This window comes from Acyrthosiphon pisum, chromosome A3 (assembly GCF_005508785.2).
Source record: "Acyrthosiphon pisum isolate AL4f chromosome A3, pea_aphid_22Mar2018_4r6ur, whole genome shotgun sequence".
In the NCBI taxonomy this organism is placed as follows: domain Eukaryota; kingdom Metazoa; phylum Arthropoda; class Insecta; order Hemiptera; family Aphididae; genus Acyrthosiphon; species Acyrthosiphon pisum.
Window position 1 is genome coordinate 8,203,689 of NC_042496.1, and position 13,870 is coordinate 8,217,558.

At 30.0% G+C, this 13,870-nt stretch overlaps 1 protein-coding gene across 1 annotated transcript in view; it reads left to right on the forward strand.

The window, feature by feature from the left end:
• Positions 1 to 6,118: 6,118 nt before the first annotated feature.
• Positions 6,119 to 13,870, forward strand: part of LOC100165452 (probable chitinase 10) — a 32,563-nt gene continuing 24,811 nt past the window's right edge. Inside the window, exon 1 of the mRNA XM_001950345.3 lies at positions 6,119 to 6,410. Within this exon, the coding sequence (XP_001950380.1) occupies positions 6,408 to 6,410 (3 nt within the window). The 5' untranslated portion in view covers positions 6,119 to 6,407. The remainder of the gene's footprint in view (positions 6,411 to 13,870) is intronic.

The following is a 13,870-nucleotide window of genomic DNA, read 5'->3' on the forward strand; positions in this document are numbered from 1 at the left end:
AACTTTTATATCTAAGGATTGAAAATTTAAAACAAAATTTCACGTAAATATTAATTCTGTTACCCAAAAATTCTAAGAAATACGTTATAAGCACAGTTTATTTTTATAGTAATTTTAAGTTCAAATTTGGACGAAATTACATATTAAAAAACCTGGAATAACTATATTAGTTCTTTTGTTGTGATTGTGTAATATTATTTGTGGGTACTTGAAACTTGTAAAGTATACTATTATATATCTATGATAGTACCACGGTTTGTTGTTGATGTATAACGCGTTACCTAATGGATATTGTGATATGATTAATTTGAAAATTATTAATAATACTATAGATAAGTATACCTATAATATGTATGTCTAATATCTAGACTGACGAACCGTTTCCGCTCAGAATAGTTTTTCTTATACAGTGATATTATATCATTGAATTCAAATTTAATACTATCCATTATACAGTGACCCACTTGTAACCTACTGTACAGCAGAGCGACATCCACTTACCCACCTTTTCTTTATTATTATTATTAAAGTTTTCCTAATTTATATGATCTAAACTTAGGTATATAGAATTACAATTTTTGACTTTTGTTTATCACAATATGGTAATTAAGTAAGCACTATTGATTTTAAATGTACAGTATTTGGTATTGTCATTATAATGACAATTTTTACATTACAAACAATTTAGCAATTATACAACTACAAAAACAGCTGTAGTGGACTACAGTGTCACAACTGTCAGTAATCATGCAATCTCTGTCATTTCCGGATCAACAATATAAAAATGGGCCTTAATGTTTCCCCATAATCTGTAGGTACCTTTTTTCACCTATACCCTTTTTTACCAAAAGTGTACTTTGTAGTTTCCTACAAATACTCATTTCCATATCAGATTAATTCAACTAAATAATGAGTTTTATCTTTTGAAAGAATTATACCATGTATGCGATACCTATACATAATACAATATTATATTATGAAGGAAATATGTATCCATTTTCCAGGTTGATGAGGTTATGTAAAATGTTATTATGAAAATAAACCGGTCGAAACCACAACTATTATACGTACTGATTTGACATACTGGGAGGTCGAAACCAGTTATAGCAGTGGGATATAGACATACAGTTATATAGATGTGTCCAATAAAAACCTGATACATACTATACCTACATGCCATCAATGATAAAATTGTTCAATTATTACCAATCAATTACAAAATATTAAAATTATACCAGTGAATTTCCTGCAACTATATAAAGCCTAGGATAAATATTAAATATATACAAATTATATACAGTCTAAACAGTAGAATCTATAGTATTGGATTATTTGGATTAGTTTCATTTACTGCAATAAGAATATAAATTATATCAATATGATTATCTCATATTTTATTAATTATTGGGCATTGAAAGTACCTATTTTTAAAAACAACGAAACAATATAATATTGTCTAATATTTACTATTTAGTTGATAAATGTGTAATAAATATTAACTTACATTGAAAACAATTTATAATTAAATAAATAGTATTTAGTTTTTTATTTTTATAAAATATAGATTTAGACGTTTCTCGTAGACAATAATGAAAGTCATCTATTATAAATTGGTATTTTATATTGTGTTTTTTTTTATAGCTGATAATTATATTGTGGTTTGTTGATAACTGATAAATCTAACCTGGGCTAATTACTTATAATGACCATTTTCGATAAGAATGGACAATTTGATAAACCTTGTATTTGACCGTTTGGTAATGTGCTATGGGTAATATCAAAATCATATTTCGGTATTGTCCCTTGTTTCGATTAGGTACTTGTGGGATAATCGGTAATGTGCAACGCTCTCGTATATTTACATCAATACCTTTGTCTATATCAGGGATGGGCCACTCAATACTACTAAAGGGCCAATTTTGAATGTGCAAAAATCTAGCGGGCTAGAGAACATAGAAAGCAAAAAAACCCTAATATTAACTATACCTCAAGGTATCCACCTTGCTATAAACCTATAAATAATATAATATTATTTACATTTATTAGTTTAATACTAGATAAGGACTTATATCTATGTTTTACGATAATCATTATATCGATTTTAATAATTTTATAAATATAATAAAATAAAATACAGAAAAATCTTTAATATTTTATATTTTTATAAACTAAATTGACATGTGAGCATCATGGGCCAGTGAAAAATGGCTCGTGGGCCGCCAGTTGCCCATCCTTGGTCTATATGATAATCCACGCCGGAACATCCACTCTCCGAAACGTCCTATAAGCCCATCCAGACTAACTCAAATACACAAAAATTTTCATCAAAATCGGTCTAGCCGTTTAGGAGGAGTTCAAATAGTTACAAATCATGAACAGAAGAATTATCTTTATAGATTACGTGGGAATATAACTACTTTTAAGTTGGTAGGTGACCGTCGTAAATTGTTTAACTATAGGTACAATACTGTTAATTGTTATACATTCAATAATCATTATAAAATATGTCTGTAATATGTATGTATTGCTTTTTGAATTGTATATTGAACAAAATATTAATATTCAATTACATACCTACCTACTAACTTCCATATATTATTTGAGTGAGTAAATACTGTTATCATTGATGGAGGGCTAGATATTTATAATTTGAGATTTTAATGGTAGGTAATTCAAAATTATTACTTATATAAAGTTATAACTAGAGTTTTCTTAGACTGATCGTAATAAGCAAGTTGTAGTTAAAATTTTAAAATAATAGTTGTCTGTAACATTATAATAATTTAATGTACCTAAACTATCAGAATAAATTACGTTCAAATCAATAAAGGCATTATGAAAACATAATTTAGCTATTATATATTCTATAGTTATAACAATTATACAATACATTTAAAATTAAATTACATTAGTTAATAATTAATGCTTATATATTATATTAACTAAAAATAAAATTTTAATTTTCTTTACAAGATTTCTCTTGTATCATTATTATTATTTTTAAACGGTCAGTTTATTCATAATTGAGCTCTTGAATTGAGTGTTGTCTATACGTGTATTGTAAGTATTGTATATTATGTAATATGTATAGCCCGATTTATGGGTTATAATTATATTATAAAAAGAAAAAAAATACATATTATAATATTAGCATGAGGAACATTTCATAATATAGAAGGTTATAGGTAGGTATCTCTAAATACATTCCACTAAACACATTCCTTATTAGAATATAAGTGGTTGTTAATGTATTATTAAGATAGGTATTGTTTTTAAATTAAGTAAATATATGAATAGGTAAAATATAATATAATATACATTATAAAGCAATTTTTTATGTGTTGATTATTGTACTAGGTGTATAATTTGAATTAAATTGGGAGATTATTGATTTAAGAACTTTTTTCTAACATAAAATGATATGCTTAAAAAGTTAAATTACGAAATATATGAAAATTAACAAGTTATCAAAATATATTATTATTACAAGATTAAAATGAAAAATATATTAACTGAAGTTCAACGTTCTTATTTTTCTGTAGTTATGAGACTTTAGTCATACCATGACGTATTCAATGCGAATGTACCAGAGTGTTAGACATAGTTACTCAATTATCTGGCAAGTAAACTTACTCGTAATACTATAAATAATAAGTATGATAAAATTCATGAGTGAAACATAATATTATTATGCGTTAATTTGATGCATAATATAATAATTATGTAAATATGTAAATGTTGGCACAAACCCGCAGCACAAGTAAATCATTATAATTGTATATAACTCTTTATTTATTGTGCATGATCTAAATAATTGTAATAATTATACCTACACCATTATGGCATTATACCTAGGCGTGTATAAGACTTTAGATGCAGCTCGAGATAGATCTGAATCCTATCCATTTAATAGTTTTTATTTTAAGAAACTGTTATAGCAAAATTATAATTTTTTTAATACAATGTTTGCGAAATTTAATCACAACTGATTAATACGTCAAAAAAAGAGTGCTAATTTTTAGTAAGTTTTACATAACTCGTATAATATTTTAATATTGTACCGGTGTCTGGTATATATAAGTCGTTTACACTTACAAAGTTAATTTAAGAACTTCGCAGTTCTCAAAATATTTTATTATTATTTTGTTTATATAGAAAGCTTAGAGACTTTTCATTTGTAATGGGGGTCAAAGTATAATAGGATATACAATTATTAGATAATAAGTTAATTTTAAATTTAAATGAATTATCGGTTGATTGTAATGAGTAATAACTAATATTATACAATGTATAATAGGTTCCTAGTTTTATGTGGTCTGGTCGATCATACATGGTAATTTATCTTAATCGCTGTGTAATATTAGTTATTATCGTATAATTTGGTCTCCAATACAAATTTAGAGTCATTTAACTTTCCATAGATACAGCGGCGATGTACCTAGGTATATTGTTTATGTGTATAAACGATAATTTAAAAATACAATTCCGTCAAATAGAAATGATTTATTTTTCTATACTGTTATTTGTTTATCTTAATACATATTTTTAAAAACTGTCGAACTGAATCAGTTTAAGTTATACATTTTAGATTACTAATACTTGCATAAATAGTTGATTGATAAATTATTAGTGCGCAGTAAGCAGTGTCAGATCGTTGTATATTATCGTTTCAAGTTACAATATTACAATTACTTACATATTATCTACCTATGTCCTATATGCTATAGGTATTTATTTTTGATTGTCAGTTATTACTATTTACTTATTCATTATTAGTAAGTAAGTAAATGTAGATTTATAGGTTTATAGGATTAGCAAGTTAAGTATTACTATAGTTAAAAATAAATTGAATGTTATTTATAATTGTAAGTGTTAACGGATTTTCAATGGTTACAGAATGCATTTTATAACGTCCTATGGTCTATGATTTATTAAATTTCATTCAATTAAAATGATTAAGAGCGAATGTTAAGCTCTACCTATCATCGAAGGACAAATTAATATAGGTACGTTAATCCTGAACTATATATTTTATTAAGTGGTAGAATTTAGTATTTGAACATGTGGTCTAAATGTATTCACAATTAATCACATATTGTAGGGTCCAGTAAGTACAAATAAAATGTTATGAACTCAACCGAAAACTATAACTAAATTAAAAACTAAAGTATACACAGTTAAAATAATGACTCATTATAGTGTATTTAATAGTTTTTAAACAAATAATTAAAAATATTTTGAGTAATTTTAAAATGAACATAAAAAAAAATAATTCACTAAAAATTATATTTCGATTCAATCAAATTTTATTTTGTATAATAAATATTTTGGGTTTAATTTTGTATTTCTAAGCAGTACACTTTTCTGAGTATTTCGATATTTAAAAGACAAATTTTGAATGAGTAGTAAATTAGTAGTTATAACTTATGAGTACCTATTTAAAATTTGAGCGGAGAGGGTTGTCCAGCATTGTGTGGGTTACCCCTGCTGTGCTACACCACTCCACACATCTAAAATTTAAATACTAAAAACTAATTTAGACACCCAATATCTACTCATTTCAAAGTTCAATTAAAAAGTACTCCTATTTAGAATATGAAATTTAAGTTGTATTTTGAGATTCAAAAAATTTAAAATTTAAAAATGATAACGATAAAAATATTTATTTTTCAAAAATGTCGCCTTATAGGTATTGGCTTCAAATTACTTACATAAAAAATTATTTTTAAGAACGTCAACATTTTTTTGAGATAATGATTGACTAGGAAACACTATTATTTTCGTAGTTATGTGTGTGAGTTAAATTTTATATGGGACTAAGCCACTCACAATAATTTTCTGAATACATATTCATCCGAGGGGAAAGCGGTTTTCTCCAAATACATATGATGATAAAGCGGTAATAACATCGGTTACATAATGCAACACTGATTGTATACATATTGGTACACGATTTGAGAGTTACTTTTTCAAAAAAAAAAATTCTACTCCATTTATGAACTGTTCTGAGATATCGATTCCCGCCAAGGTGGTGGTCTGTTTTGTACCGCATATCGAAGGGTGAGAGAGGGGAAAATAGAAAGGACAAGTGTCCGGCGTCCTCGTTTTCGTAGCGTATAGTCGTAGCGTACACACCGATCAAACCTCCGGCAAAGACGCGTTGTCCGATGTCAGTTACAATCTAGACACAACGCGATTCTGACTTGTCTTTCCATTTGAGAATTCGTATTTGTTTTGTGTATTTTTCTATTTTGTTTATTTTAATTCGTATACGAATTAATATAGATACGTACGTGTCTACACATTGTATACACACACCACGCAATCGTAAATGTGTTCCGGGCGGTTTGTGCGCGAACAACAGTGACCGAGTGGCAGCACTCCCATTTGGATTTTGACAAATAAAAATGGTAATTTTATGTATAATAGTATTATAATAATATATACCCTAAGGGTCAGATAAATGTCCAACAATGTTTTTCATCAAATAACTTAGGTACTTATGACAACAACAAAAAAAATAGTCAAATTATGTGATAATAATAATATCATCATACTGACGTTTAAGTCTCCGAGTATATGAACCTCGCATAATATTTACTCCTGAGGGACATTATGTTGCATAAGTGTCTTATTACACTGTTTTATATTATGATTCTGTGTATTATGCTGAAAAGTGAAAATTAACGCCACCGGTATGTGATAGGTATAGTGTTCCATAATTAAATAGAAAGCGGTTAATATATATCGTAGCATGGCATTCGAATGAATTGCTTTCTCGATCAGTTACCTAGTGCAGTATTTATGTGCCTATGCATCAATTAATTTTAATAATAAATTTTGAAACATTCGTATTCACAAAGGGTGTGGTCCTCTAACAACGACCACAATGTTGCGAAACCTCGTTAAATGGTTAACATATTATTACAGTTTTCAATGTTAGTACAACAGGAATATTGGACTATGCTCGTGTATTTAATATTCTATTAAATTTGATAACGATTGTTAAAATTGACTAGTTGCATACGATTTACATTGTACCTATTATAAAATATTTCCAGAAATAATCATAATGGAAAAAAAATCGTAGTGGGTTATTTGACGAATTATTATTCGTTGTAATTATTATATAATTATTATTGTATTCATCGATACTTGGTGGAGTGTATATATTATTTGAAGTACTAGGAATCGAATTGCGTAAAGTGCATACGTGTTTCGTAAAGGTAAATGTGTTGGCAACATGACAGTTCAATCAACCGTCATTGTATATTGACAGGAAGTGCGTTTAATATGCTCGACGTGAGGTGCGGTCAGTAGCGCGAATATTATCGGACGTTATATTATGGAAGAAAAAATAACAAAAACAATTCCAATACATTTATAAATGTAAAAACAAAATTAATAATAAATATACCAATATTGTTCGGAAACTATACTATTAAAAAAAAATAGTGAGTGTTTTTATCTTGACAATATCTAGGGTCCTGCGCCGATAACGGTTAAGATATAATAATCATGCCCAGTAGCGTACGCACGACTTTTCAATGGAAAGGAAGGATCGACAATTAATAATTACTATTTGATTTTGATTTTATCCAACGTCCAGTAAAATAATTTCAGACGTTTGGGCGAGGTATTTGAGAGTGCGACAGTGCGTGTACAATTTTCAACTTCTAAACTTTTTTATAGTAGAAAAAATGCTCTGATCATCAACTTCAATGGAGGATTTTGGTAGCGAATTGGATCTAGTTGATACATTTGGAAGGTCAAAATTGAAAATTCTCAGTTCTTCACTCGTATTCGTTTTTTCTATACAATGATAAATAGGTATCATTGAATTCAATTTTAACACATCCATTACAGTGACTCACCTGACACCTTAAGTACAGCAGTCTGCAGAGCGGTACCCAGTGTCCCCTTTTTTTTTATGTTTATGTTGGATATAACTAATCCGTTAAGACGTATTAGCCCCTTGCTTGATAGTTGACTTCAGTTCAAACTTGATAAATATAATAATACGGTCAGTGGTGGGGAGAGGGGGGCTTCAGCCTGTAGCCCCCTTGCATACGACCCTGGTCATGGCTGCCGTGTCTCTACGCTTAATTTTTCTTTTAATTTTCCGAAAACTAGCGTGCTAAACTAATAAATAGTAATATAGTTATTACACGTAGGTAGATGAGAACCTGTAACCATTTTCATCACTGGACTATAATAAAGTACCTAATAACAGTATAATACAATACAATATTTCCTACTGAATATAACATATATTTTTTCGATTCATAGTATCATAATACCTAGCTATATATGTAACATGTATTATGTATTAATATATATGGGTACTATTATAATTATTATATCTATACTAATATATTATATACCTTAGTATGTATTATACTAAGAGATTGCGAGACGAAAAAAACACTTGTTAGGTAATATTACATAGAAAATATGTAGATTTCTCGTAGCTATAGGTAATTAGCTGGTATATATGTAGTTTTTCACGCGTGTTATATTATATTTTGTCGAAGGCGTCACCGTTTTATAATATTACATACTACGGCTAAAAACAATATTATGCCAACAGCGTATAATTATCTCAAAACGGCTATAAATTATGATAATTTATTTATTTAATTTTTTCATTTCTATCAATAGCATTTGTGTTGGCTGCGGTGGTTACTCGGAATAGCTATGAGACAGATCGAGGGAATAGTACCTAACTGTAGACGCCCAAAAATACATACACATTTCAAAATTTGTTATATTTTGTGATACTATTTGTCATTTGTGTAATTGCGTGTGTGCACTATATACATTTCACGTAATATATTTACATAGTTATGTATAAAATATTGTTTGAGTTTTTGGCTTTTGGAGGTCAGAGACCAATTTGTTGTGTGCAATTTTTTTATGGGAACACTATTTCGTAAGGCGAATTTCCATGAGACGGAAAGGTGATGAGAAGGAGGCGTATACTTGTCTACCGCCGTATAATATACATTTGTAATACACAAACTTGTAGGTATATAATAAGTAATAACATAATGATTTTTAATTAAGTCACGTGGGGGCCGTAATTATTTTCCCTACTCTTATCGTGTGTCGCGTTGTTATTATTATCATTATATTATTATTATTCTCTTGCCCCGAGAGAAAGGAGGTTGACACATTCACGTATCGGCCGCCGGTCTATCTGCAGCCTGTTGACTGTAGACCATGCGTCTAGAAGTTGCACAATTATTACTGTTATGTTAACACGTGCGTTAGACAAAATAAATAATAGGTACGTTTATAAAATTATAAAAAATTTACGTAGCGACTATAATATTATATTGTACACGTACAGGATACTATAGGACTATAAGTGTATGTATACCCACATTCTATAATAATACAATATTGTTACCTATCGCAGCAGCCACTGCGCAACACATCTGTAAAAATGGGTACCAATCGTATATTATGTTATTATATTATTATGTCGATTATATTACACCCGTGTGCGGAGAATACAATATCGAAAAGAGAAAAGTCAACTGATCCAAAGTGCTACTTGAACATTGTTCTTCCCACGTAGGTACGTGGCCAGTTTCAGGACCACGGCGTTATAATATTATTATTGTGTTGTATAATAATAAAACGCCCAAATCGTCACGGCGGTGGTACGCGTGAACCGCATGTACCTGTACATATATTATATTATAGAGCCGGTGACTATAGTATGTAATAATAACAAAGACTACTATTCTATAGGTAGACACTTCTATGTAAGTATACCTACCTACTACATGCAATACATATATTATTATGTACGCCTACACAACTTACGTCAATATACTATTCGCACTAGTCCATTTACGTGGCGACCACTTAACCCAGTTGACACGCGACCGACGACTGACGAGGATATCTGGATATGCCAGTAACGATGTCATGACGTATTATAGCATTCATCGTGCGAGTGTGACCATTTTTTTTTATCGATCATCCGGTTGAGGGTGTGTTTGATTAAAAACGTTTTCAACCATATACGAAAACCCATATGTACCAGACGTTATTGGCGGATCGGACTCTGGTTCTTTAATAGATCTACACAGAAGAATTAAAAATATTCTCCGCAGTATTTTATTTTTGGTTTCAGTGCACTTTTTTCATTCCACCTTTCACCTAAAATGATCATTCTGTATATTGAACTACTGTTATAGCCACCTAATTCGTCTTGTTTGCGATGAGAGTCTCATTATTTTTTTGCTGTACATTTTGTTTTGTGTTACTTATTAGTTGCCAATATTAAAATACGCGTTGTCATGTCGAGTGAATGTGATGGGTGTGTTATAATCTGTCTGGGTAGTTATGTTTTTATGTGTTGATATTTGTTGCTTATAATTAATATTAGGCTATAGATTTCTCCCAAGGGATAGATCAGCTAATAATATTAACAGACAAGTAAATTATAATATTGAGTACCTATCACGATTTAAGATAGTGACTTACTATATAGTTATTACTATCTTAAATCGTGGTACACCTTCAACAACATAGTTAAAATACTTCTACTTTGTTCTCGTATACAGTTCAATGTATATGGGTAGTTTGAAATCGCTGTGTATATATCAATATTATAGGTACGTCGTGTTCGAATAATACAACTATACTACCCCCACTATATAATATATGATTGTGCTGATATTATTGGGAGGATGTACTTTTTGAAAACAAACACAGAGCTTAGGTCAAAACGATGAATCGATAATGTCCGGTGAGCCGTATGAATGTTATTGTTGTTGATAGTTATATTCCTTGTGTGGCCATCGGCTGACCCTGAAAGAAAGATACTATACGAAATAAAAAGACATAAAATATATATGTATACGCGCACAACAAGTGGAAAAAAAGTATTATATATATTTATTTTACATGTACACGGTACACACTACATATTATATACATAATATATATATATATATTGATACCTATATATACAAGAGTAAGCATATATATATTTTTTGTATTATTTTACGAAAAATACATATACAGAACGTTAAAAAACCGGTTTCGGAATGAAAAAACGGAAGACAAAACTGGAAAACCGTGTACCTACGACCGGCTACCAATAGTGCCTAATGCGTATATTATTAAGATGAGCTCACCAACAAATAATACAGGAATGCATGTTGAAAACATTGTATTGATTTGGGAAGCAATAGTGTATATTATTATTATTTCATGTAGATTGTATATTATATTGTTAAACGTTAACATTGAAACACAGAGATGGTACACCTATAGGCTATACGTATATAGGTACGCAGCAATAATGTGGTGATACAAAATAATATAGAACATAATATTATACGAAAGTTTAATAATGCATAGGATGAAATAGTTTTTACTAATAGTATGTAACGATTCTGACACTAATAGCCCCATATGTATTGTTGGATTGTTGTTCTAGAATATAATAGTTGAAATAAATTCAAATTATTGTATAATATTATGATGATGGACATTTCTCACATTATAAAAACATAAATTGCTTTTAAATCTATGTACATTGTACAAACATATTTTATTTCTTACAATATACCTTACAGCATCAAGTTATTGGCATACTCGTCCGCAGTAAACATAATTGTGTTTTTATACTGTTATTAGGTAATAGCTGGTAATGGGTTTATATTGAGAAATTAGACATTTAGACCGCGTTATTGGTATCCGAATATTACAGTATGTTGTTATAGTACGTAGCTGCGGTATGCATATAATATTAAAATCTCGTTTCGGCAATTGGTCTATTTAATATATTTTTTATTATTATGACTCAGGTGCCGCGATTATCGGGATGTCACACTGTTGCACACATTTCCTGATGGCCAATTCTTTATTGTGACGTTTATTCGGCGTGTACCAGCTACTATATTATATTGTTAAATAAAAAATGTCGGGCCAAACCGTGCCCGGAAAAAACCTCTCGGACGTCTGTGGAATAATATTATTAATCATCACTAATCAGAACGTGAAAGTCGCTCGTGCCCGTTTCGTCGGCATGCCTATACCGTTTCCTCTGTACTGCATTAAGTATTCGGGGCGCAATTGTCAGGCACTCTAGGGGGGGGAGGGCTTTGCCAGCCGCCGAGTATTAATATTTAGTGGCAACGATGGACCGACGTGAAAACTACGCATCGTCCATATATAAATAATCGTAAAAAGAATCGTATTATCCGTGTCACACATTATTATAGTCCGAGGAGCCTCTGGAAATGACGCAATAAGTATATATTATGCCCGAAAACGGAAAATGGACGTCTTGGCCGCCGCCGCCGTGTTGCACCACATATTGAGAGCTCGACTTTTTATCATTATTATTATTTTATTTCGTTTTAGAATATAATTCAATGATAGTATAATAATTTGATAGAATATTATCTATAATAGGTATGGGTCGCGCCGGACAGTGAAAGTCTTTTCCTTTGCCGCATAACAGCCAGTATACATAATAATATTATATATCAATATAATATGTACTGCACATGTAGTAACCATATTATTATTATTACATTATCACGATACAGTAATGATTATCATAATATTCGTAAACCGTTAGTTTAATTACAATCATCGCATTGTTATATATACTTTTAAATATTATATATAATACCTATTACCTATAGCTTCCGATAGAATTTTCCACTCTTATTAATTCGCTTGCTCGTTTCAAATGACCAAAGTGCACACGTTTTATTTTTGTACGTTTTTTCTCGTCCATAAAATATAATAACCTAACGAAATATAGGCATACGATTAATGTTTACTACCCCAAGTGTTGTTATCGAAAGCATTTTGCTTTCACTGTAGGCGACTATTAAATGTCTTGATATCAACGCACAAACATCGAGTGTAATAGTAGGTATATATATCCATTATACATAAATACATAATTGATAATTTTAGTATTCAGGTCGAATTTGAATCCCGTGCGCGCTGTATTATGTTAGTGTAACGGGTATTATATTATTATTATAAGTGCTAAGTGCCCAAGTGCATATTATACTGTTCGTGTTCGACCTATATATTATTACTACCATATAATATACCTATTTGATATCGTCCGTTTGCGAAAAAATATTATGACATGCGATTATCACCGCCACGCCGCTGTCCGAACGGTTCAAATTAATAATAATCCTTCGGTCATTTTTTTAGCCATCGGTACCTACTTATATCGCACACACATTTTGCTATACATTTGCAAATATTGTGCACGTCGTGCATTTCGGGTGAAAGGAAAAGCAACCTTGGGAAAAAATAGATTTTCAAATCACGACGTACAAACTTGCCTATATTTGTTTTTAATTGCACTATATAATATCTGTACATGCGCACACGCGTACCTAGGTATTACAACTGTTCTGTTCGGGTTTAGTTGATTAGCAACAGCAATATATAATATCGTTATAATATTGTTGTTTAATTTCGTTATTATAGATCCGCGTCGTATACCTAGGTATATCTGGTATTATACGCAGTAGTTACTAGTTACGCGGATATCGGTTATTCGAGACACTATATGATAGCAATCGTGTTCCTGAATCATTGCAATAACCATTTATACCTACTGTGTAATTTTACGATTTTTTTTTAATCGTAATGTACTTGATCTCTCAATGATATTATTTCCCCTAACCTATATAGTAAAGCTTCAATATTGTACACGTTTTTTTCGAATGTTATAACGAAACAGTCGGTATATAGGTATACTTCGAAAATGTCATCCTATGACCATAATAATATATTATTACCCATACGCATGATACAAACAAATTATTATATTTAATTAACCTTTTAAAATTATTAAACAGGTTCT